The sequence below is a fragment of the Bemisia tabaci genome, chromosome 8 (assembly GCF_918797505.1).
Source record: "Bemisia tabaci chromosome 8, PGI_BMITA_v3".
Taxonomy (NCBI): domain Eukaryota; kingdom Metazoa; phylum Arthropoda; class Insecta; order Hemiptera; family Aleyrodidae; genus Bemisia; species Bemisia tabaci.
In genome coordinates this window covers 27,689,654-27,716,744 of record NC_092800.1, presented here as the reverse complement: position 1 = coordinate 27,716,744, position 27,091 = coordinate 27,689,654, and the positions used below count along the sequence as shown (strand labels likewise).

At 38.1% G+C, this 27,091-nt stretch overlaps 1 protein-coding gene across 2 annotated transcripts in view; it reads left to right on the top strand.

Moving 5' to 3' along the window:
• Positions 1-26,589, top strand: part of LOC109033958 (uridine phosphorylase 1) — a 61,432-nt gene extending 34,843 nt beyond the window's left edge. For both annotated transcript variants that reach the window (XM_019046839.2, XM_019046840.2), the window contains exons 2-7: positions 561-684; positions 8,082-8,243; positions 11,316-11,501; positions 13,051-13,189; positions 14,059-14,252; positions 20,528-26,589. In XM_019046839.2, coding sequence (XP_018902384.1) covers positions 561-684; positions 8,082-8,243; positions 11,316-11,501; positions 13,051-13,189; positions 14,059-14,252; positions 20,528-20,710 — 988 coding nt within the window. In that variant the 3' untranslated portion in view covers positions 20,711-26,589. The remainder of the gene's footprint in view (positions 1-560; positions 685-8,081; positions 8,244-11,315; positions 11,502-13,050; positions 13,190-14,058; positions 14,253-20,527) is intronic.
• Positions 26,590-27,091: the final 502 nt, after the last annotated feature.

The following is a 27,091-nucleotide window of genomic DNA, read 5'->3' as shown; positions in this document are numbered from 1 at the left end:
GATCCCATTGATTGAAACGGGAGGTTCTTATGGACGAAAAGGTGAAATGATGGACTAACCATAGGGTCTCTCGTGAGTTATGCCGTTAAATAGTTAATGTGGCACTTACCTCCCTTGTCCATTACAACCACCCGATTCCACCTATATGATCGCTCTACTTTCCCTTTGTCTATCAATTTACATAATCAGCCCGCTGGCAATAATTCAGTTTACCAGTCGCAGGAGTGTAATTCCATTCAAAGATTTCGAAATTTACACAAGGTATTCTTTTTCCCGCAAAAATATAACTGCGCAATGTCTGTCCCAAATACTACTTTTTGCTGGTAATAAGTAGGAATATATATTTAACATTTTCAATCGGGATGTCGAACAGTTTCTCGGTAAAAGCGCACAATGCAGGTGATCATGTTAAAATTAAAATGTAGTTACCCACATTCGTCTCGAAAAATACGAATTATTCGCAACATTTCCGTTTTTACTTTGCGTTAATTTATTTTTGTTTCAGATGAAATTACTTTGTGTAGTACTATCTTAATCAAATTGTAACTTTTTGATTACAGATACCACGACGGGCTTGTGAGACTTCAAAACCCACATTTAGAGCTCATGGATCAAGACATATTATATCACTTAGCTTTAGGTAGCGAATCTCATGACCTGGTCGAAATGTTCGGAGATGTCAAGGTATGTTAAATTGTAACTCATCATAACTTTTGAGCACAATAATTATGGAGGAATAAATGAGAAGAAACAAGAGTCCATATCATGAGTATGTCAGGCGGTTTTTTTATAACATCGCGGAAACAAGTCGTAGCTTTAGAGATTGCACGGGGAGCTGACGGCATGAAAAAAGTTTAGATTGTTGTTATGATACTAAAAATCGAGCTCTGACCCTTCATTATTTGCATGCAATCATTTGAAAATGAAGAGTCCCTCGAAACACACCCCTTTTTTGCTCTTTCTCTCGGAACTTGGGAATTTCGTTGACTTGTGGCTAAAATGAAAGCTGATGATGAGACTGGCTTCTAAGAAAAGTTTTAGCTCGACTTCAAAGCTAATTCCGGTGTCGTAGCATTGCCAAGTTAACAGTACCAAGCATTGACAAATACATTTTCATGCGTTGAGGAAAGTAAACATTTCCTCGCTGTATTGCATAAATCAATTTTGAGCTCAATCTGAAATTATAACACAGGCTACACTTATTATAAAGTTTAATTTCAACGGCACGCGGCATACTTAAAACAAATCTCGGAGCTCTCAGAATAAGGGTGAGTTTTTGGGAGACTCTTTACTTGAGATGATGGACATCTACATTTTTCCAATAATGCCACTTGACAAGGCTATGCTCTGAGCCCTTCATTTCTCCAGTTAGATCGGACAAAAACCTGTTTAGTGGTCCATTAAAGTTACAAAATCTTGATAAAGTCTGAATGAATGTTGTGAGTTCCACCTGAAGAATCCTCGGTATGATAAGGACGAAGACTGAAGGACGTTTGAAACCTACTCGAAGTTTTCCCCTAACAGACAAGCGGGGAAAAGTTTCTTTCACAGTGCTGTTCTGTGAAAGAACGTCTTGTAAAAGATCAAATGTTGTCTTTCTTCCTGAAAATATTTACTTTATTTGAACTGTCATAGGCATTTTTCCCTGGAAAGATAGATACTCTTAAAGGCCTCTTTGAGCCCTGTAATATTATTCAAAAAAACCTGCGCAAAAAATGATTCCATCTGACAAACTTTAATTTTTAATGATATTATCTCACGACTTTAACGCAGTTTTGAAGTTGTATTGTATGATAAGGGTTGCATCTGGTTTCCTAAAGTTGGGTCTTGACGTTTTCCCTGAGACAAACAACACATAAAAATACCCACTTTTTCGATGTCCTTTATCTAATCCAAGTATTGACATAAAGTTGATTTTTTTCCCTTTTTTTTTTGCTCATTTAGATATCTATACTGCAATGGATTGAAACCAGTCAACTTCTCGTTCATGGAAAAAATAAAGCAAATGCAAAAAATAAATTAAAATGACCTGTTTTTAAATTACCACGTAAAAACTTTTTTTTCGTACTTTATATTGTTGACCAATCTGAAGGCCAAAAAATTATCTCATATGCAGCAACTATGCCTTTAGGTACACTCCAATGGAGAGCAAATCAAATTCTCAAAAACATTTTTAAAAAAGTACTGATTTGTAAGTTTCCCACCGGATTCTTCTTTCAACGAAGAAAAGTTGGAAATGTCCGAATGTCCATACAACGTTTTTTTCACGACAACGTCTCGTAAAATGGGCCTTGGAACGATTCATCCAAGTCCAACTGCTCGACTCCTGCTCACAGAGCTGACCAAATTTGTCTTTGCCCTCGAGGAAATAACGTAACTACATTTGAATGTTGCCAAATTTTTCCTTTCATATTGCATGTATACAAGGAGAATCTTGGACTACCTCATTTTTCCTCTGATCCGATTCAAAAAAAAAAAAAAAAAACTCGATAAGAAGTTCACAAGTGCGCTATTGAAAATAAAAATTAACAAGTTTAAAAAAACATAAAAAATAATATAAATTAAAAAATGTAAAATTAAAGAAATTAAAATTAAAAATTAAAAATTAAAAATTAAAAATTAAAAAGTAAAAAGTAAAAAATTAAAAATAAAAAATAAAAATTAAAAAAATAATAAATTAAACAAATTAAAAATTAAAATTGAAATATAAAATAAAACATAAAAATATCATACAATTGTCAGAGTCAACCTGGCAACCTTGGTTCGGAGTTACGTTCCTTCGCACTGGAAACGACGAACCGACAACGCGGAGAAACCATTATGGGAGCGTCCTTGGCGTCGTGACAGAGAAGCTTTTCAAGGAGGGACGACTTCGTCGGGTCCGTCGCGACGCCGAGGGGAGGGGGTGCGGCGAGGGGGACGAAAGCGGGGACAGGATACAGGATATGGAGCGGGCTGTTGAATGGTGCCCCTGCGCCGCGACTCGACGCAACACGCACAGCGTACCCTCGCTCTAATGAATTATCAACACCTCCAGGCCTTGTTCTGTAAATACAGCGCCGGCTACGAGGGAAATTAATCGAGATTCTGTCTTGTCTTTGTCCGGGATCTTGTGTGAGCTGTTCGGAGAGCTCTGTTTCAATTTATGCGGGGTGGGTTTGTGGTACACTCATACAAGGATACATTTCGATTTTGTTCCACTTCAACGGAAAAGGACACCGCATTGAAGTATATTGAAGTTTCCCCAAACTTAGCTGAAAAATTTATGTCTGAACATGTTAGATGAAAGTGACCACCCCCCCCCCCCTCTCATAACCGGATCCAAAGGGGGCGTAATGGGTACATGCCCCCACCGGTCCCCCCGTCTGCCCGAAGAAAAAGGGAAGAAGGAAGTAACGCAGGAAAGAAGAAGGGAGGACACTTATGTTTGATAATTATTCATAACGAAATTGACTCGAAATGCACGTTCGATGCTTCAAATTTTGAAAATTTTCTGTAGAAAGGCCCTCGGACCCCCTTTCCCCCTTTCAAAGTGTCTGGATCCGCCTATGTCCCCCATTCACAAAAAAATAAGAGTATAAAAAGTTCTTCAAATATGAGAATGTATGTATAAATTTAGTTCTAAATGACAAATGAAAAGGATGATACTGTTTCCTCTTTTTTTTTCAGAAAAAAATAACACTAAAAACGGCTAACTATAACTGCACAATCCCAAAAAGATCGCCCGATCATCTTTATTCCCACATCAATTTTCTTTCTTTTATTCCAAAGTTTGAATTGCACAAAATAAGCAACGTTAAGGTAATCCTGATTCGTTTTCCAGAACATTAATTCAAATACTCATCGCACAGGGATGAAAGACTTTACGCTAATCTCAGCAGGATATAATTTTCGTTTCGTTCTTTTAGTAGTTCAAAGAAAAGTATACTGAATTCCAAATTTTGCATAGAATTTAAAAGTCGGGAGGGGACAATTTCCAAATATGGTGCGGAAAAATCAATCGCTAAGCAAACATCCAAGGAAAATGAATTGCAAAGCTCGATGCAACGTCACAATTCACTCAATTTTCAATTTCGGAGGAAATGAGGTACCTCTCAAGGCATAATTATAAACCATCGATATTGAATTTTCCTCCGATAAAAGTCCTCGGTCGGTTGCTTGGCACGTCACAAAATGACATCAGTGCGTAGATTTATGAAATTTGAAGTTGAAAGGAAACTTATCGGAGGAAAGTTGTGGAATCAAAAGACTTATCAGACGTCACGTTCGCCTCCACGGATTCCTTCTCGAAACATCTGCCACGTTTTTTCGACGTCCATATTTGACATACCTTCTCTTTCTTCAATCGAGACGAAGTTAATTTTCCACGCATCAACGGAGCATTAATTAAAATAATTTATGTAAAAAATATTTCCTTAAAATGTCTGTGTACTTAAAGCATCGTCAATCTTACACTCTCAGTTTTGTGCAGTCAATGCTTAAATTAGTGACAAGCATCTTTCAACTCCGCCGCACCGTAAACTCTGTTTAGAGGTAATGATGCTTGCTTTCAGGGATGTCTGACACGATTGAAAAATGAACAGCGGCAGAGAAGTGAAATATTATAATTTGAAATGCTTCCATCACTTTTCTCGGCATCGATTTGCCTTTTCGTTCTCTACGTTAAGTTCCAGAGAGTCTAGACGGATCTGTACGAAAGGGCAAAAGTTGAAAAGTTCAGGGCATTTCGATTTTGACCTGAATTTCAGTCAGTGTATTCTGCAATCAATTTAACGATTCAATCTGCTCGGTGAAACTTTCTACGCGCGAATCGTGCGTCCGTTTATGATGAGTTCCTTTTCGCGTGCATTATGACTGAGGTAATCAGTTGGGGTCGGTATTTATATACCACTGCGGTCCGCTTCCGCTCTTATCAGAATACGAACCAAAACCAATATTTTACTGTGTATCATTCTCCAATGCAATTCAATATTTACTATACCTTCAGAAAATAACATTACCGTTAAATATGCACATGCTTCAGCCGATTTAGGATCAACTTGTTTTATTTTTATACCCTCGGTTGACAAGGGGTTGAATCCACCCCGAAACGGCCCAGACATTTTTATGTGTATTTTTAGCCTTGTTTAATCTTTTCATTGCGTTTGTTTTAGCCGAATCATTCAGCCTATTTTTTTCGAATTCGTTCTCATCTCCAAAAGTATTCATGAGAATCGTTACAACATGATCCTACCCCCGCTGAAAAAAAAAACTCTCGGCGTTTTTACCAAGGCTCGTTGGTACCTTTACCATCTCACTTTTTTACCAATTATTGGTAATTTTACCAAGACAGACTGGTAAGCTTACCTAAAAACCGGTATTTTTACTGTTTTTTTTCAGGTGAGAATACCTTTTTTATTGGTAATCAATTCCCGGTAACTTTGCCATTTTATCTCGGTAGTTCTACCACAGTCGATAAAAAAATATTGGCGTTTTTACCAAGGTCCAGTAAAATTACCGAGAAAGTTCAATAACTTTACCGAGATTTCTCGGTGAAATTACCAATTGTATAAATGGTAATTTTACCAAGAAAAAACTGGGATCCAATAGAACTCCGAATTCTTGGTAATTTTACCCTTTTCTTAGGAAAAACACCTAGATTTGTTTTTCAGTGCATCTCCGAAAGTATTCATGACAATCGTCACAACACGATCCTACCCCTGAGTAATGCGGAAACTTAATCAAATACTGTAACTACATATTTTGTATGGTTCCATGATTTATAATTCATACTTCCGACTTTTATGACGTCACGACTGCGAGAATTAGTACAACGGCTTGCATTGCCATTAAAAATAGTATTCTCGCATCTCCGGACGTCAGATGATTAGGTGTCATTCTCGTTTAGTGTTTCGCTACAAACTCCGGATCCAAATAAACTTTGACAGATGAACTTTGACTCGAAATATGTAGAGGCATACTTTTTCGTTTTCATTAGCAGCATACTCCAATTACGCGAGCGCTCCGCAGTTGTAACATAGACTCCAAAATAAATAGTTGAGCTACAAGAATACTGTCATTAAACTAATGTCATAAGTAGACCGCATTTAACAGAAAGGAACCAAGCCTCATTGAATTAATGCTGCAGTTTCTACTGTTTTTTTTTTTGTATTTTCATACTTGGCGCTTAAGTCTTTTTGAGAATGACCGATCCAATTGCTAGCGTTCAAAATATATTCAGCCCCTCGTCACATCTTGTTAATATAGAGACTTCTTTTATCCAACGTAATAGTTGAATGCGGCAATGCAACAACAGTACATCTGCATAATATTCCCATTGTAGAAAGTCTCTTTAACATAAGTTTACGTCCGAGCAACGCTCTGTTTACAGAGAAGGCCACAGAAAGTTTAGAAATGTTTATCGGTGACTGAACTTCCGTTGAAACAAAGAGGGGTAGTATTTTAAAATTGGTGGCAGTGACAACGCAGCAGAAAATTTGCGGCCGTGCAGCCGTGCTCCAGAACAGCTGCCTCTCGGTTGCCTGCCCGGTTATTATGTAAATGAGGAAACGCTATCAAAAGATTCCGTAAATTCATTTAATCCACGAGAGAGGACCTGCAGTATTTTTGGAAGGGTCGACTCCGCTTCATCCCGTCCCTTTTAAATCTCCTCTATCCCCATTTTCTCCCTATTTGTGCGCAGGTTGACGAGTTGACCTAAAATCTGCCTACTTAGTCAATTATGCCCCACATAAACATTTACGTGATCTCAGCCGGCGCCTCTCCGAATGAGGGAAGTAAAACTTTACCGCTTCTTTGATTTAAATCCATCTCCGGAACAAATATCTTGGACGTGTGAAGACGACCTCGGTCAAAAGAACGTTATGAAGGGAGGAGCAGTGGCGAGGTGTGCTTTGCGATTATCGATTGATCTGCCATTTAAACTTATAAAAAGATCGATTAACAGGGTGTTCGCAACGAACGCCTTAATAATCGATTCTTTACCATAGCCTCTAATGGGGAATCATATCGATATTCACGCTTGCCATGGAGGCGGAGTAGCAAAATTTAATGAAAGCTTAATGGCATGAAATTTCACGTTGAAATCTTACATGAATAAAACTGTAAGAGTCGAAACCTTGTGATCCTTAATTCTGAGTAACCACCGGGCCGACTATCTTGATTTTTGTTGAAAACGAAAGCTGTTGATGTCCATATGATACCAAAAATCCGAAACTTTCAAGATTCGCTCTTGAAAGTTTTCTGCAGCTTTTCGAACTTTTATTCTCTAATCTCTCCCAAGAGAGCTACCCTTGTAATCTTTTAATTCTGAGGAACCGCCGCACAAGGCGGTCTTCTGTGGGCATAAATAAAAAAATCACACCTCGACATCTGAATATTTTTTTTTTTTTAGACTGTCATCTTAAAGATATTTTTGATTCGCAATGATGGTTCATTTTCAAATTTTTCGGTCAAAACTACTTCAAATTTTGGTAGAAAGAGGGCGGAAAGTTGGTCGAGAATCATTGGTCTACATTCTACAAGAAATACACGGGAAAAAGACGTCAAATTCAAATGAAGATTTTCGCTTGAAACGCCGCTTAAAACGCAAAATGCTCCGGGTGGCTGGTATTTTGGCGAGAAATAAATTAATTGGACTGCATTTTGCAAATTGGAACTATAAATTCTAGCCCGGTTTAAAAACAACGTATGTGACGTTAGTTTTCCTATGCACATAAGTATTTTTCCAGAAGAGCCAGAATTTATAGTTCCAAATTGAAAAACGCAGTCCAATTAACACCCCTGTAAGGATTGGGACATTTCATCATTTTAACTCTCATCCTAGTTCAAAAATGTATGACACCTCAATTTCTCAAAGCACAATAAGTGGATTGCATTTACCAGAGAGTTAAGTCACAACAGCTGTTACAAAATTGCTGTGGACAATTTACTTCATTACAGAACTGTTGTGGATTATGATTTTGAAAATTTTCAGGCATTTGCTTGATGACACTGATAAAATTTTCTGAAATTTTAACCAGAATTTATCGCTCCAAATTGCGAAATGCAGTCCAATTGAGCTATACATTTTCTTCTTTCAGTTTGTCTGCATGGGCGGGACACCAAAACGGGCGGAACAGTTCGCTCAATACATGATGCACGAAATTGGCCACAAACTACCCACCGGGACGACGCTGGTCGACATTAGTCAGTACTCATACCGTTACGCCATGTACAAAGTTGGTCCTATTTTATCAGTTAGTGTGAGTATGCTGAATCTTCAAGTATTTTCGTCCGTAAAATATTGCCTTTTGTATCAATATGTATCGGTACTTTTTTTATTTTTTTAATTTTTTCCTTACGAATTTATTACTTCATTTTGAAAAATTTATATTTTTAAAATTTGACAAATATTTGTAAAACCTTTTCCAAGCGACATTAATCTCAATGAGCCGCAGTTGTGCCGACAGAAACTGCAAAAATGAATAAAAGAGGGGAAAAAACCTAGAAACACGCAATCTTTAGTTTTAACTCATTTGTACATCGATCTTTTAAAGTCAAATACGTCAAATTTTGAGCGTTTGGTTGAGCGTACACCTCGCTGCAGCACAAAAAAGCAAAAAATATAAAAGAAAAAATTAAAGTGCCTTGGAAATCATTAAAGTTGACACGGAACCACCAATATTTAAAAAACACACATTATATTATTATTCTTCTTTGATAAATTGATACATATTTTTTTCCCATCAATTTAAATGAGAATAATCAATGCTGAGTGTGCAAACATTTCAAAATCATGAGTTAAAAAACGCTGACTATGCGAGTATAAATATTAAAGCCTAACAGAGCGGAGCGGCGCGTGCTGCCAGCGCGAGAGGCACACTGGCGCCTACAAACCTAAGTGGATACTTCGCGCATTGCACAATGCTTGAAGTATCCACTTAGGTTTGTAGGCGCCAATGAGTTTCGCGCTGGCCGCCCGCCCGCCCGCCGTGCGGCGACGCCCGAAGCAACTATTTCACAACGGAGGTGTTGCACAGTAATATACGAAATTGAACGTATTAAGAATGACAGGCATCCTCTAAAAGTACAGATCTTTCCTCGAAAAATAAATCAATATACTTATCGTACGTACACATAGGAAAAATTTAAGAGCCTTTAGCTGAGGCAAATATAGAGGTTTATCCGGTTCAGGTATAACAAGGTGGGAATTTCTTGAAAGATAATTAAGTCCTGTTACACCAAAGAAGCGTAGAGAGTTTTAGTGAATTTTGTCTCATGGAATTGACGCTCCCCCATTTTTAACAAAACTCTCAACTATATATTATTCTCCGTTGCACCAAACAGACAAAACAAAAAAACAAGCAACCCCTCATTCTTCCAAAATATTATACATTTTCATCCAAAAACGTTGTGAGCAATTGTCGTTTGTATTTACATGTGGGTCAATTAATTTTGTGTCTCAACTGGCAACTGGCACCTGCACCAAAACTCCCGCGCGTGCCGAAAAAACGCGTGGACGTAAATTACTGGAAAAAACAGGACAAACCGCGCGGACAAAAAATCGTTGAAGAAATGTCCTATAACCGTAACCAATCAGAAAACATCATTGATATTCTTTTGAAAATATAAATGAAATATTTGATGTATCGGTCTTTGACCTATTGGTATCGATCCTCGACCTATTGTTTCTGGACCTATTGTTGTAATCTGTTTTTTTTTTGCTGCACTGAATACTTTGATGTTTGTTTCCTAGTTATGGCACATTTTGCCTGGGCCTATCATTTTTTTGGGCGCTTCTGGGTACCAGATGCGCCCTTTCCAACCGTTCGACTCCCCCGATGTAACATGTACTATACTACATGCCCTTTTGCCTTATGGGTAATGACGCCATTCTGGTACACCCGGGAAAATTGGATTTTTTTCTGCATCTGGTATTCGTAAAAGTTTTCGTGAAATGTTTTGCTTTTAAGCATAACAATCTCGCACGGACGTATTACCTGGTTAAAGTATTTTAGGGCCTCCTTATGCTTTAAATACTTATATCCGAGGCAGTACTTTCAGATCGATTTGAAAATATTACGAACAGTCACGTGATCTCTTCATTTTAGTGACGTATTACTGTGCTACTTTGTGATTGGTTCATTTTCTTGGCGCAGCATCGACACGTCAGCTGTTTGCGGCATTGAGCGGAAGGTTTAAGGTTATGTCATGGACCAAGAGAATGAATAAGGACCCCCAACTCCAGTAGTTAGCGGAGACATTAGCGCTGCCTGGCAGGTTCACGCCGTGAATATGGGTCCAGCCAGCAGCGCCGATGTCACCGCCGGCCGGCCGGTCCCTCTCTTCCCCGCGACCCGCGCTTCCCCACCCACTGCTGAACTCTTCTTCACGGGGCCCCGCTCCCCCGCGACCTGCGCGCCCTACCTCGCGGCGTCACGACGCCGCTGTCCGCTAGATCGCGTTGACGCACCAGCTTTAGAGGTTCCGCCGCTCTTTCCCGTCGTCTGATTTACAGTGCATCCTTTATGTTTCCATTCGCCACCAACCTTAATGCATCACAAAGTACTTGTGGGAGGTTTCAGATCTTCGCGGTCGATCTGAAGTCTTGAAGGGTTTTGCGGTTTAAGAATCCCACTTTAAATTCCAGTTTCGTCAGTGTTCGGGTACATAAATTGGTAGTAACATAGAATAATAAGGCTACGCCTATAGAAAGGACACTCTCGCAGATTTCGTGACGAAGAAGAAGAATATGGACCTGGAGCTCTTGAGCTGGAGCTGGCGGGTATTGTTTACATTCAGAAATGAAAATGGCGGCAATAGCCAACTGTAACACTCTAACTGTAGCTGATCACATGTGATTTTATCAGTCATCTGGCCAGCATGAGCACGACGAGGCTGTGGAAATCGTTTTCGTTACATTAATTTTGATACTCAAACTCTTTTACTCTGTGGCAGTGACTTTTACACTCACATAACATTAGACTCTTCTTTGGCACCACTGATTACATTTGGCAACCCTGCAATTAGCTAGGCCCTACTATTACATTTGACAACCTTGCAAAGAGCTGGCGGGTTCAGAAAAGTATAGGGCAACGGGACCTAACCAAACCTGGACACAACAGGCGAGAGTCACAACGGCCGCTTACGCGAGTGTCCCTTCTATAGGCGTTAGCTTTATTATTCTATGGTAGTAATATGTATCGTCAAAGAAGCGCCCTTCAACGCTTGGCGTTGACTGTTTTTTTTTTTTTTTTTTTTTTTTTTTAAGAAAAAAAGAAGAAAAATAAAATATCAATCGCTAAAATTCGTCATCATTTCCTTCGTTTTTGCAGCACGGGATGGGCATCCCATCTGTAGGAATTCTACTGCACGAGATCATAAAGCTGATGTACCACGCCAAAGTGAGGAACCCTATATTTTTCCGGATAGGGACGTGCGGTGGAATAGGGGTGGACGGCGGCACCGTTGTCATCTCGGAGGAAGCAGTCGATGGACTGGGACAACCCTCCTTCGACTTGGTAATACTCTACAGCGTCATTCGGAAGTCCCGCGCCATCCCTTTAACCTGTAGGGTCCTTTCCCCTTTAAAATTGCCTCTTATAAGAGTGAGTCCTTTCAAATTCTGAGGGTTCTCAAAAGATGTTGACGGTGAAACTACCAGACAATGTATCTCGTTTGCGGTGTTTAAAAATCTCCGCTCTCATTTTATTTTTTTGAAGGAGATCAAATCAATATAATTCATTTCAAATTTCACAGATTTTTCTCCACTCGAAGAGGAAAAATCACGGAAGTTTTCACGGATTGACGTCGAGTAGTTTTCCATTTAAAAAATAAAATATGACAGGAAGTCTGCGATGCCGCAAACCGAGATACGTACTAACTAGTAGATGATTTAATTCTATTCTAATCTAATCTTAATTTTACTCATTTAATTAAACATATTAACAATGTATTAACTATGTACAATACTGAGATACAAAAAAAAAAAAAAAAAAAAAAAAAAAACCGAGATACGTGGTTTGGTAGTTTACCGTCGATGTTCTCTTTAACCCAGAAACATCCACAAAATTTCAAGTCTCTACCTCGATTTATTCAAAAGTTACAGGTGTGATGCATACTGAAGTGCTAAGGAAGAACGCCGCATGAACATTCGAACGTTGCCAAATTTTCCTTCATAAAACATGGATTTTTGACAATTTTCACGCATATTTTTACTTGAAATTTTCGGATATTTTAAAGTAAATTACATACAAAATTGTCTGATAATTTCGGAAAATTATATTCCCAATTTTCCCAGTAATTTCAATTTTTGTCGGAAGAAACTTGGCAACGTCTGAAGGCTCATACGGAGTTCTTCCTTAGCACGGCAGTACAGTGCGGATGGTGCGGAACTTTTGGACCACCTCTTATTTTTCGCTCTAAGATTTGTAGTCATTTTTTACGGGAGTCATTTTATCATGTGTAACCTCTTCGACCTAAAAATGTTAGAGTAAGTCAATTAGAACAAATTGCTGCATTTTGTTAGACAAGTAGCAGTTATCGGAGCTAAGGTCATCTCCAGCTCGTTAGAGAAAATTGCAATGAGTCCGTCAACCTCAACATCCGGTCAATTTTAGTCCTATTTGAGCATTCAGAATAAATCTAAGGCCAAAGTGCAAAACTACTTATATATCCCCATTACGCGGTATTTTAACATTTCCGCTGTTTTTTTTCTTCTAGGAGAAAACCAACTTTATACCTTAGAACTCACGCAAGAGAAACTTTAGATAATAAAACTCTGCATTTGATTAATACAAGAACTATTCTTGTAGTAGTTACAATGCACTTGAATCAAACTTCAATATTAAAAAAAGAAGAAGAAAAAAAGGTCTAATACAAATAAACGCAGGCACACAGATGTAAGAGGCTATTACTGCAATGACGAAAAACGCTAAGTATTCAGAGAAAAATATTTCTTTGCGTTTCATTTAAAGTATTTCTTTAGTCTTTTCTAAAGTGTTTGTAAGTAATTTTTTGTTCTACAATTTTATCGAACTTTTATTTGATTTTCTGTTTCTCTTAATGCAGCCAATTTTAGGGAAAGTTGTCAAACGACCGGCAAAAGTAGACAAAAGGCTTATGAGGGATTTAAAATTATTGGCGGATCCGAATGACCCCTACCCAACAATATCTGGAAAGACAATGTGCACGACGGATTTCTATGAGGGTAAGTTAACTAATTCTGAGGAAATTTGATTTTTCAGCCGCACCTGCGCTGCTGTCACGATCCGTTTAAAATTCTGACAGGGCGAGATTTCGACACCTTCCAGCCAAAGTATCACAAGTGCCATGCTACGTTTCAAAATTTCCACCGCCATTTTATTTTTTTTTCAGAGAAATTTTGTAAGCCTCATGCAGAAATTGATATTGCTATTATGAGCGCTGTTTGGTCGAAACACATACACCCTGCTTTAACGGGAGGGAAAATCAATCATAACTTCACAGTATCGCCCTGAATTAAACGAAACCATGAAGCGAAAGTTTTTCCATCAGCAACTTTTAATAATGTTTATCTTTGAATGTTTGCACAATATTTCCTGTGGATTCGATATTTTTGACCAGCAATGTATATGACATCTATGGTCGCGTTGGTAATCTGATAATAATGACATTTGAAACTCATCTCATGGCTGCTTTTACCCGTTAATTTGTGATTTTGAAAATATTTTCACGTATTACCATATCCTCTCAATTATTCTAATGTTAAAAATCATGACAAATTAAGGGGTGTGAATCAAAGGGAGTTCATACATTGCAACGTCTCAAAGTTTTATTCGAGAACTTATATATTATTTATTCTCATTTTTGTACTTTTCAAATACTACGGGTGGGAGAGGTAGGGGGTAATCCTGCGCTTTTCGGTTTTATACCCCCCTCCCCAAGTCAATACTCATTAATTAAAGGATGCATGTTTTACCCAGCAGTTTTTTTCTGCTCTTAAAATTTATCATTTCTTCACTCCTTGTTTCTCGCCCTTTAGAAAAAAGAGAAAAAATGTGAGCCATTTTTCCTTAAAGGTTTATTTTCCTCCTTCAGGTCAAGGAAGGATGGATGGTGCGTTCTGTTGCTTCAATGAGAAAGAAAAGATGGCGTATCTGGAGCATCTGAGGGACGAGGGAGTTGTAAACATAGAAATGGAATCTCTGGCGTTCACCGCTCTCACACACCATGCTGGGATTAGATCTGCTGTTGTTTGCGTCACGCTTCTGGATCGACTCAAGGGAGATCAGGTGAGGTCTAAAGGAGGTTTTTTGATCAAAGTGTCCGAGGACTCTACGGGAAATCTGAATAAAAGGATGCAAAATGAATCGACCAGTCACCTGCAGTGAGGGAAAAAGTAATCAAAAGTTCGGGCAATTCGGGAAAAAAAGCTCGAGGCTATTGGTTGATTCGACAGTTTCCCGGTTAATTCATTGTTTATGTTCCGAATTCAACTCAAACTGCCCCAGAATCAACGCTAAATTGATTGGTTGGTTTGTGCCTTACTACATACGTTGACCGAAAGTGGGAGATGGAGTTAAATCTAGCACCAGGAAAAGGATCGATTATTAGGATGTTGATGAAAAATATTTGTCTTATAATTGTAACGAAGTTCTCTTTCATTTCAAAAAAGTTGGCGGGGTAGAGATTTTTCTTAGTTATAGATTTTTTTAACAAAAGAAATTTCATCCATTCTAATGTTTTTTTTTGTTTGTTTGTTTTTTTTGTTTTTTTTTTTGTTTTTTTTTTTTTTTAATTTCAAAGCAATGTAACTTTGTCATGCGCGTGTTGTCGAATGAAAAATGTAACATTTTTTGATTGAAGAACATTTTTCACCTCAAAAAAGTACCTATCTTTAAATCAACGAGAATTTCGTATCGTCCTACAAATACGTATTTGAACTAGTTTCCTTTTCCAATGAGATCGGAGCGCCATCATTACTGCACTAACATAAGTCGGTGTCATGTTGAGGCACGCCGCACAGTGGATCGAGCCAATAGGAGAGGTCGGACAAAATTTGGAGACTTTAAACGCTTTTAACTCCGCTTATACAAAACTTTGAGGTTCTGGAATTAGTTCCATTGGTTTCATCGTAAAATGGTCTACAAGAAGCATCCCTTTAATGGATGGACCACTAGACAAGGTACGAATTTCAGCATTCTGATACATGTTTCTGAACCAAAATTTCGTGTAAAACACAATGCGCACAACAAAAATTATTAAAATCAACTCCTTACGAAGATAATTAATGATTTTTGATGCGTGAATTCAAACCACTCGCTCATGAAAACTCAATGCTCTACGTGATTCACATTGCGCGCTAAACGTTTTCATGACAGTCTCTACGATATACAAATCTGGCAACCTCAATCTTGACGCTTTGGCTCAGCTATAGCAAATTACTTATAATTTGAACAACACATGGTGGAATATGAACATTGCTCAACTGAGAAGCTTGCTGAAACCGTTGTGGTGCGCAATTTGACTCACGTAGAGCTTTGAGTTTCTTGTGAGCGGGCAGTTCAAATTCCTCGTAACCAATGTGAAATAAAAACGTTAATATCTTCGTTAGGAGTTGGTTTCAGTAATTTTCAATGCTTGAATCGTAATCTACGTGAAATCCTTGTTCAGTAACACGCATCAGTTTGTTTAAATTCGTACCTTGTCTAGTGGTCCATTGTAAAAGTTGACGAAAGAAACACCAAAATTTGCAGTTTTACTGAAAAATTTCGTGTCCGACCTCTCTTAATGACTCGATCCACTGTGCGCCGAAGGGGGAAAACAATTTCAGTAATTCCAGTTTTTCCGCGTCCACGAGAAAAAAAGAGCAATTTCACCGATTTGTGAGCCTATAAAATTGACTGCCGGGGGCGTCTCGTTCCGCTGAATGCCCAGGACGAGTCCTGTTTTTCCAATTTTCATTTCAGATGCTTCTAAAGCCCTTTTACGGCCCCGAGCGTTTGACAGAAAGAGATCGTAAAATCGTTACAAGGGAGACTGGATACGGGTTTCCTCCCTAGGCTAGACTAGCGAGTATTGCCGTAATAAGGAAAAACGTCGTATGCTGCCGCGCTAAGAAAAAACGCCGTATAAACCTTAAAGCGTCGCCAAATTTCAATTGATAAAACACGAGCATCCCGATAAACTCATGAAAATGTTTTTTTTTCCCAATTTTTTTAGATAATTTTGTTCACAATTTCGCTGATAGTTCCTGAAAATTTCAAGGAAAAATGGACCGAGTTTAATAGAAAGGAAACAAGCCACATCAACTATTGCCAAGTTTAACTGGGCAATTACATTTTTACGAGAGAACGTTTGTTCGGATTTCTTTGAAAGTTCGGAGGAATTTGCTTCGTACCATGGAGAATATTCACTGAAATTTGCACAAAAATCCGCACAACCGTTTTCATGTAAAAAATTAAATTGCCCGATTAAAGGCAATAGCTGATGTGGCTTGGTTCCTTCCTGTTTAACGCGGTCCAAATATTCATAACTGTCCTCAAAAATAAACATTTGATTAAAGGGAATTAGGCAACTCTCGAATTTTCATACGACGTATTTCCTTAGCACGGCAGTATGGACATTCGGACGATGCCAAATTTCCTCCGATAAAATACGAATTTTCCAGAAAATGATTAACTTTTTTCATTTGAATTATACAGTGATTTTTTTTTCGTAGTATAGTCGAGAGCCTGCAAAAATTTCTAGACAAAATATTTCTTAGTTTTCTCGCAAATGAGTATTTTATTGGAACAAATTAGGCAATGTTTGAACATATCGTCACCCTCCTGACACAAAGACGTAACTACACTGCGTGGTGACCCCTGTCGTTTATACAACTAAATGCTTTCCCGGGTTCATCTCGAAGTGTAGTTACGCTCTTATGCCATCCAAGCAACGATATGACGTTCTTCCTAAATACGGCAGAGTACATGAGGAATTTTTTGCAAAATGACGTGTGCTTGAACCGTGGGAACGAAAGAAAGCAGATTAAGTTTTAATGAATGGATAAATGGAGCCTCTGGACCGCTCCTTGACCGTAACCCGCGAGTTAAAAAACGTTGCTTTTCTTCAACCTTTCTAAAGATATCAGTCACGGAGTTTAATTATATCCCGTATTTTATTTTTATGTCGGCTTTTTTATTAAACACTGGTTGGAATTTTCGTCGTCTACAGAGGCAAAGTATTTTAGTCACCCCACACTGTTATCTGCCATATCATGTAAAAGTTATTTTCGGAAGCTAAAGCTCAGATTCGCCTAACGCTGACAAATAATGTCCGAAGATTTGAGCGACTGGTGAAGCAATCCAAACCTAAAAACTCGCCTAGCAAAGTGCTCCCGGGTGCGACTGAAGAAGGCGATAGAAAATCATATAGCTGGCTGTAGAAAATCATATAGCTGGCTGTAGAAAGTGGAAAAAATCATACGGCCGGGCTACACGAAGCGATAAAAAATTATACAGCTGGGCTATAGTTCCTATCACCGGGCTTTACACTCTATCGCCTGGCTGTTGCTTTTTCGCCATCGGCTATAAATGGCTATAAGAAATTGTGTAAAAATTCGTGTGCTTTGTAAATCCTTAAGTTTGTACGGAATCACCTTCATATTTACAAAACGCACATTATTTTTTCCTTTACTACATATTTTTTTCATCAATTAAAATGAGAGTAATCCATGCAGGATGTGCAAACATTTCAAAGTCATGAGTTGAAAAACGCTGACTCCACGCGATTAAATATTTGAGCCTAACACAAAGCGGAGCGGCGGCGCACTGGCTGCCCATCCGCCGCGCCCCGCCGCAGCGTACCACGGCGCTTGAAGCAACTATTTCACACCAAAGGTATTGCACAGTATCTTACGAAATTGAAGGCGCTCCAACATATTAGGAATGTCAGGCATTCTTCAAAAGTACGGAGCTTCCCTCGCAAAATAAATCAAGATACTACGGCCCAAAAAGAGAGCGGTAGTCCAAAAACTCACTAAGTCCAAGCATCCGTAATTAGTAACGTTTAGCATACACTTTATCGCCAGGCTGTTGCTTCATCGCCATCGACTATAAAAGACTATAAGAAATTGTGTTGCCGGCTATAGAATCTATTGGAAATCTTACAGCCGGCTGTAGGTCTATGGTATTTTGGAACACAGACTCTACTGCCAATTTTTACCAGGGCTCAACCCGACAATCATCAGTCATCATCAGGCGATCATATTCAATTTCTTTCTCAACAAGTTGCTCATTATCTAAACATAGCCTTGACCTCTGATTTTAATTTTTGCCTCACTCCTTTACATTGTTCAGTTTATTAGTGCGGGGTATTTAATGTATATTGTCTATGGTCGTGCATACAAGTTTAGGGGTTAAACGCCCTAGCCACTAAACCCGCCCCCCTCCCCCGAGGGCACTTCGATGTACTTTTTATGACGTGAGAAATGACAAGTAAGGAACTAAGCACCCTCCGAAAAGCTTTCAGTGTATACAGGTCAAGTACACACATTAATAGTATTGTGCACTTAACTCCTACAACTTTTTTATTCCGGTATGCGGAGTTTCGTGCGCTTTTGCAACATTTTTTGTCGAGCGTTGTGATTCAGGAACATGTAATGAAATCGGCGATTACCGCGTGAGACCTGACAATTATGGCCCTACATAAGCGAGGCCTCTTGGGGTAGTAAAAGGACATAAATAATTCCTTCGTCTATTATCGCTTATCCGGAGGCTTGCCCTCAAAGGGTAAACTTATTATCAATTCCGTGAGCTTTACTACCCCCTTTGCCGAGGATAGTTCAAATACCTGCATAATAATGACCTTTGTCAAGCAGTTTGCAGTTTTTCATCTACTCTGCAAAGTTAAGACTTGAATTTAGACCAAACACTGGGAGAAAAATATTTCCTGGGACGGGGAGCTACATGTCGCTGGCGAGTATTCTTGAGATTACATTATCTTAATGAAAATTGTTTTCCCCGAGGAAACGGCTCTTACGGCTGAGACTCCAGGAAAACCGTTGAAAAATTAGGAAAACATACAGGGTGATCCGAAAGTCCCGGACCGCCATCCCCAGCCACCAACTCTGTAATTTTTTAAAAAATTTAGATAGAGACTTGACAATTTTTGAGTGCTCATAGATCAAAGTTCATAGTTTTGGGCCCCATAAAACATGTTAATATACCTTTCCCTGAAAAAGGACAAGAACCCGCAGCTGTATAGATGCGATCTATACCCGTAGAAAGGAAATCTTCCTGTACAAGGAAAATACGGTGAAAACAGGAAGTTGGTTCTGACTTGTGAGGTTTTGTATTTTCTTTTACAGCTCATGCATACCCCAAGCGTCTCATTCCGTGCAAGTTATGGTGTTGGTTTTGAAGTTGCGTAAAAAGTGGCTGAATTATTCTGATATTTTTCCTTGCACTGAAAAATGTCCCAGGTTCATAAAACTTATGATAATACTCAAAAGGCAATTCAAAAAATAGAACTCTTCTTTCTTTCATTTTTTCTGCTACCGATCAACTATGGTACGAAATGGTTGCTCCCAAACTTGTCCGAAATCAATAATTTTTATACGGAATCGTCTTCTCAACCCTGGGGGCTTTTTCTGGTGAACTGGTTTTTCACAAGAGAAAACATGATAAAAAAAATAAAGATATAATTTTCAATTGTTTTTTCAGTGTTTTAATTGCCCTTTCGATCAATTCAAGCTCTTGATAATCTAAGTTCGATAAACAGTCCAAAATTGGCCCAAAGTCTATGTAAAAAACATTCAATGAGTAACAACTCTTATCATGTAGGATCCTATTTTTAAACCCAAACATGCAGGGTCGGATTTAGGGGGTGGCCACATGGGCCGCGGCCCATGGCGGCAAATTTAGGGGGCGGCAAATGTTGTAATTTTTTCAAATGTGGGTATCAAGAAAAAAATCTGATTCGGAAAAAAATTACAAACGAAAAAAGGCGAAAAAATCTCTCATTACCTGAGAGTTAAAGTATAGTCATTTCTAATTTGTTCATCTTTCGGTTATGCAAGACACAGAAGTTGAGAGTGAAACCAAACACGTTCCGCCCGGAGCGGCGCGGCGTAGAAAGCAATGATGACGAGGACTTGAGATGGATGAAAAGGAGAAGCCCTCGGCTCGCCGGTCAGCATGAAACACATATTAGCGCCTACAAGACTCCACGAATACTTCACGCATTGCGTCAAAAATAGTGTGGTCAGCAGCGGTCGGCACGTGAAACGCACAGCGCCTACAAGACTGTAGGGATACTTCACGCATTGCGCCAAACACAGCGCGGTTGGAGCGGTGGCGGAAATTAAAATCATTAAACCACATTCATGTTGATTCTTTCATAATTTGTTCGTTCTTTTCTCATTAATGAAAGGCCTTGTCCACACAGGGATAGCTTTACGGAACTTAATTTTCGCGCAAAGTTCTGTGAACTTTTGATAGTGGTGACAGGGTTTTCACAAAAAAAATTTGGCTGTATCTTTTGTCCATAACATTGTGACATGGTGATGTTTTATGTGTTGCAGATAAATTATCCGAAGGAAGTGCTGGACGAGTGGCAGCAGCGACCCCAGAAACTAGTTTCTAGCTATATCAAGAAATTCCTGAAGAAGAAAGGACGGGTCATCAACGAAAACTTCGGAAACATCGCCGTCAAGAGCCCTCGCCGATTCAAGCTCGTGCAGCAGGAGTCCGAAAGCTACGACTAATCTCTGTTTTCCATCTCCCACTGCCTACCTGGTTCATCATTCCAAATACTCTCCCTCTCTCGCCGAGAAAAATCAAGTTTGAGGTCGAGGGTAATTTCAGAGGGACTAGATTTTTTTCTAATCCCCCGGTTGAGAGTCTGCTCAAGGGCTTTAAAATGCGTCGTTTTACCGTGGGCTCAAAGGATTTACAACGCACATTTCTCGTGATGTAACCTGTTGTAAAGTTCGTCACATGCCAAGACTCGTTGAATCAAAAAGGTGCAAAGTTCGCTTCTGTACTACATTCGTCATGTCATCTTCATGTTTTCTCTCTCTCTCTCTCTTTTCTTTTTTTTCTTCTCCTTATTTGAGATCAAATTGGTGATAAGTTAAGCAAAAAATTTTTAGGGCTTCATCTATTCTGCCGTGCCAAGGAAAAACGCCGCATGAACATTCAAGAGTTGCCTTATTCCTCCGGATAAAACATGTATTTTTGAGGAACCCTATGCATATTTTTCCGTGGGATTTTCAGATATGTTGAATCGAATTGCGAACAAAAGTATATGAAAAATTCGGAAAAAAATATTTAAAATGTTTCCTGCAAATTTGGTTTTTAGTGAAGGACATCTAGCAACGTCGAAAGGCTCATACGGCGTTTTTCCTTACCACGGTAGCATTGAAGAGGGGGGGGGGGGGAACAATTATTTTGACTCACTTCACTACCTCACAAGCAATGAATTGGACGTATTTCTACGAAACAGACCTATGTGGAGGTGAGAAATATGGGGTGTGCTCGTCGAAGCTGCATAAGAAGCAATGTAAAAGTGGGCGTGATTCCTTTTGAAGAATTGGAAAAGCGGGATTTTACATTCTATCAAACAGACCTATGTGCCAACTGAATGCGGAACTCATGAGCCGCGGGCATGGCAAAAGAGCGTTGTGGACAGGGCTCATGAGTTAAAGACGCGGATCCGCGGCTCGGAGTCTCCATCGTCGCCGCTGACGTCACTGGCGTTTTATTATTCTCATTCACTCGCCACGGCCAGAGAACTAACGAGCACACCCCATGTTCCTCACCTCCACATAGGTCTGTTTGGTAGAAATACGTCCAATTTACTGCACTGAATCATCATTACAGCTCTACTTTTTGAAATGAGATATTCGCACAAACAAGTGGTCAGCCAAAACTTTTGATCCGGAGAACTTATTTTCTTACGGACATAATGAGAATTGAGTGTCGATATGGTGCAATTCCACAGTGTTCTTTAAGTTGCGTCTTCCCTCAGCTATTAAATTATTATTTTGGTTTGCCGATTTTAAATTTGACGCCAAATAAGTTTACGTACCTTCAGAGTGTAACAGAAGATCTCGTGACATTTTAGTCTAGCATTGAAATTGCACGTAAGAATCAAAATGGCGGATCTTCTGTCGCAGTCTGAAAGTGCGTAAACTTACTTGGCGTGAACTCCATCTGCTATTTAAGTGAGCGAGTAGTGTTGAACAGAATATTACTAACAGTGACTCGGGGTGCTTTGTGATACATCGATTGAACTGTCATTTAAACCTCAGAAGGGATCGATTAACAGAATGTTTGCAACGACCACCTTAATTATCGATTCTTCATCATAGCTTTAAATGGGGAAATGTCAATGATCGACCACTCACGCCTCACCTCTGAATACTATAACCATACTTTGCTGGAGGCTACCGCGAAAGTTGAAGGGGCATTTTGGTGTGCAATAGTATAGTGGCACCTCATAGCAAAGCTCATTTTTCTGCTTTGCTTAGCGGCTATGAGAGGTTGCAAGGAACGATCAAAGCATTCTTACTTCTGTATTTAAATTCTGACTCAAGATTTTTGCTGTCTCGCTTTCCCTTGCGGGTAGAAGAAGTATTGTTTAATTTTTCTTTTCGCAATTTTTGTCATTTGATATCTGATATTTTCTCTAAGTTTCTCAAAAATAATTAGCTTTAACAACTTCACCTCTCTGGAATTGACTTTGCATTTCCATAAAAAAATTCTTCATTAAATTCACCCGGGTCCGAGATCGGTTATTTTTCAAGTTCAGTTTGACCTTACTCAAGTTGTTTGTCAGGCTATACTTTCATGCCTCTCCTAAAACACTTCAGTTGAAAGTTCTAAAATTACAAATGTTACCGAAAAAGCTCCATATTTCCTACCAAGTTCTACGACTCGTTATTGCTTTAAGAGCATTGCTTTCAGAGCTAAATCACCGTCTGAGCATTATTGATCTTCTCCGCGGAAAGTATAAAAACTAAAAAACATCATATTAGTTTTGAAAGTTAAAAACTATTCATAAACCACCGGAAAGTTTAATGTTGAATCATGTCTCTAGGTAGGTTTAGTGCGTGTATTTAAATTAAAATTGACCGCACAAGTGAAAGACACGCAAAACTTTTACTTAAATGACTTGGCCGTGAGATGAGTGCCAGGACAAGTAAGCCTTTGTTGTAAGATCGAAGTTGAACTTCATTTCATTTGCAGTCTCATTTATCGTGTGTTTTATATATTTCAGACCGCCGGCATGTTGAGTTGCGTAAATTATTTCTTGCTTCTGTATGTATGCAATGTACTTATACAAGTATGTAGATGCTCATTGAGACTAATGTGTCTCAGTCTATGTGTTCTCTCCTGTCTACTCTAATTAAGTTTGACTAAAATAATTAAGTGTTCGTTGATCATTCATGAGATTTTTATTTTAAGTTGATACTTCTATGCAAGCGCTTTTTATAAGATATTAAATACTCGTTAGGTATTATACGAATTAAATCGTTATTGTTGTTATAATTATCTTATTTTTCCTTCTTGTTTTCCGTGTAGAAAGGAGTCCTTTTCATCGACATATGTATTTGCTGAAATACAGAGAGTTACTGATGTCCCGAAAAGCAGGTCAATCAAAGCATGGTCAATCAAAGCACCTCACCTATATGATTATACCAATACTTTCTCCTCTTTGCCAACGATTCTAAAAAGCCCCAACGTAGGTTTGACATTCCTCAGGAAGAGTTTTGCAACGAAAAATTTGCAACTTGATTGCAATTTTGTTGCAATATTCTTGCAGCTTTTGGTCAAATCCTCATGATAGTGTACTGGAAAAAGGGTCATCCGCAAGTGATAAAAATTGAAATGAATTAGGTCTGTTGCTTGCAATTTTCGGTTTTTTTTTTTGGGGGGGGGGGGGGGGGGAATAAACACCTTTAAAAACCAAGTAACAGACCCACCCTGGATTTGGAACAATATTATTGCAATTGCTCGGGCCATTTCATGGCAATTTTTTTCTAAGACCATTGCAACGTTATTGCAAGGCTCCCAAGTCCTCAGTAAGGATAACGTCAGTAATTGTATAACAGACGCATTCTGAAATGCGTGATTGAACTCAGGAATCGTGATTATGAATACTTTATTATAATTAATTGATATTTTGGTGGTAAAGAAATGAGAACAATACTTATACAGATTTGTGTGCTTAAAGTATTTACGTAGCCATGCCGCTTTCAAATGGTGTGCTAACCTGCGGAGGTCATACATGTACTTACATACACCGTAAATCAAAAGAGATCAGTCAATCTCAACGGCAATACTGGTCGTGGATTTAATTATACTAGGGGCTTATGGGGCTGCTTCGCAGCCCCTTATTTTTCCTGTACACTTTTCACTTTCACATGTTTTTTTTTTTTTATTTATTTTCATTTAATTTTCTGTTTTGTCTTTGAATCGGGTCTAATTATTTTTTTGAGAGAGTAAATATAACAAATGTTTTCAAAAATTGTAATTTTATTTAGTAAACTTTAAACTAAAATTTTGTTTTAATCTTCATACAAAATTATTTTTTAGGTTTTACATTTGTTTTCAAACTAATTTTAAAGAAGATCTTTTTTTATTTTTTAAATACTTTGCTTTTTTTCGATTAAATTGTTGATTCTTCTTTTGCCATTTCTGTCCTGCTTTTCTTCCTATATTTCCTACAACTTTGCTCTTCTTCTTTCCTCCTTTTATCTTTTCTTTTTTTGCTTCTTCTTTTTCTTCTTCAGTAGCTGTTCTTCTGGTTCTTCTTCTTTTTCTGCTCCTGTTTTAACTTCATCTAATTTTTCCGCTTTTTCTTCTTCGTTTTTTCCATGTTCAGTCAGCTTTCTAGTTCGGTAATAAACTTACCTATATATGGATCCTTGAACTTTAAAGCAATAAGGTCCATCACCCGGAATATCATTCGATTTGCAGAGAAAGAGGCAAAAGCAACAGCACTATTATAATTTCTGATATGCTTTATGAAATTTTGAGAACATAAAAATAATGATTTCAAATCGGTATTTGTCCGAATACTCGGTAAAGAAATTAAGCCATTTTGGCAGCAGTTATTAAAATGACCATTGGACATTTCACCCTGAAAATGGCGAGCATCACAATGATGACAAATTATATTCATTGAACCGACTGAAAATTTGGTAACAAAATTTTCATCAAAGTTCTGATCATCAATTTTATACTTCCGAAATGAAGAAATGAAACTTTGATTTTCTATACTAATAACAGAGTTAAGTTCTTGCTTCACTAAACGAACATGCGAAGAATTCTGGAAAACGCGACCACGTTTTGGAGGACGACCGCCTCGGTCATTGAAAATTTCACTCATAACAACTGTTAAATTTAAAATTAAAATTAGTAAAAATTATTATTATTTTAACAAAATCATAACTGAAAAGTTCAATTTTTAAATTAAAAAAAAATAAATCAGAAGAAAAAGGATGAAATGAAAATGGAAATTAATAATAAACATATTTATACACATTGAAAAGAAACACGCGTGAAAGAGAAAAAAAACTTGGAGGTTATTGACTTAATGAGGAAAAATTGGCAATAGGAAAAAGATGGAACCAATCATGAAAAACCGTAAAAAAAAAAAAAAAAAAAAAAAAAAAAAACGCGGGAAAAGAAAAATGTAAGTTGATGGCAGTTGAGTGTTGGAAGTAACCTCACTTAATGATGATTGTTGAATGAAAACAGCTGATAAAATGACAGCAAACAGTAAAGTAAGATGCGTAGCAACAAAACTTTTCCGAAAAACAAAAAACAAAAAACCCCCACTTCCCCTCATCCAATTTATGAGTTTTTAGGGATTTAAAAATCGGGGACGAACCCCAGAAAATAATTTATAGTTTTCCCGAAGCATTGAGAACAACACCTTTCAAATGAACCAACGCCCCTCGCAATTAGTACAGTGGTTGATTCACAATTTCATTCTATTTTTCAAATTAAATATTAAGATACTACATATAGCATTTTATATTCTGGAAGATGGAGAGAAATATTAACGAAAAACATTTTCTCACGAGGTGAATTTTTTTTTCCAAGTTTAAATTCAGCATTCTCATATTTACGTTTATTCACGGGTAAAGTTGGAATTAGATTCCAGGAAGTACAGTGTCTTTCATCCTCTAGTGTTAGAATCAGCGGAGTGGAAGTCAAAAGTGGTATGAAATAATTTATGAAAATAAAAACTCATGAACTAATAGTTATGAATGTATTTTTATAAACACGTGTATATATTCTGTTCACACCTTAAAATATTGTTCATCATGTTCTGTTTTTATTTTTTATTTATAATTTTATTTTTCGTACAATTGAAAATAACGGTTTTACAACCTTACAATTGTTTTGTTGTGGTGTACAAAGTTTATAACAAATGATTTGAAAGTATCAAATGACATTATAAGCTTTCTTCGTGTGCTTAAACATCTTGAAAACCATTGTATTCATTACATTTCCTCGTCCAATTACTCGAGATTTCATTATTTCAAAATCATTCTGTGTGGTGAAGCATTAGATTTTGGTTAACAGCGTGGGAAAAGAGGATGAATTAAATCCCATGATATTAAAAAACTGCATAACAACTCTCAATATTGTTGATTTGAACCTTCTGGTTATTAATATATCATTCCTCCAACTTAAAATCACCAGGCGGAGCGTTTGAACTAACATTTAAGAGTTTTCGCAGAGATCTGGAGGACAGTGGCGTGGCGTGAATTGCGATGTATCGATTGTTCTGCCATTAAACCTATGGTAAAGAATCGATTATCAAGGTGTTCGCTGCGAACACCCTGTTTATCGATCCTTTTCCATAGGTTTAAATGGCATAAAAATCGATATGTCGCGAAGCACGCCACGCCACTGCTGGAGGATGTCGAATCAACATCATACCTACTTTTCCGTGAGTACGAGAAGACCGTTAGCAAAACTATACAGTGCTGCTGCGAGTAAAGAACCAAACAAAATGCTTAAAGGTAATTTCATTGTGGAAATGTTTTAAATCGATAACTTTCGTGACCAACATTAAAAGTTCTACAACTAGGGTGTTAAAATAAGAGTGAGAGAGATAATCAAGA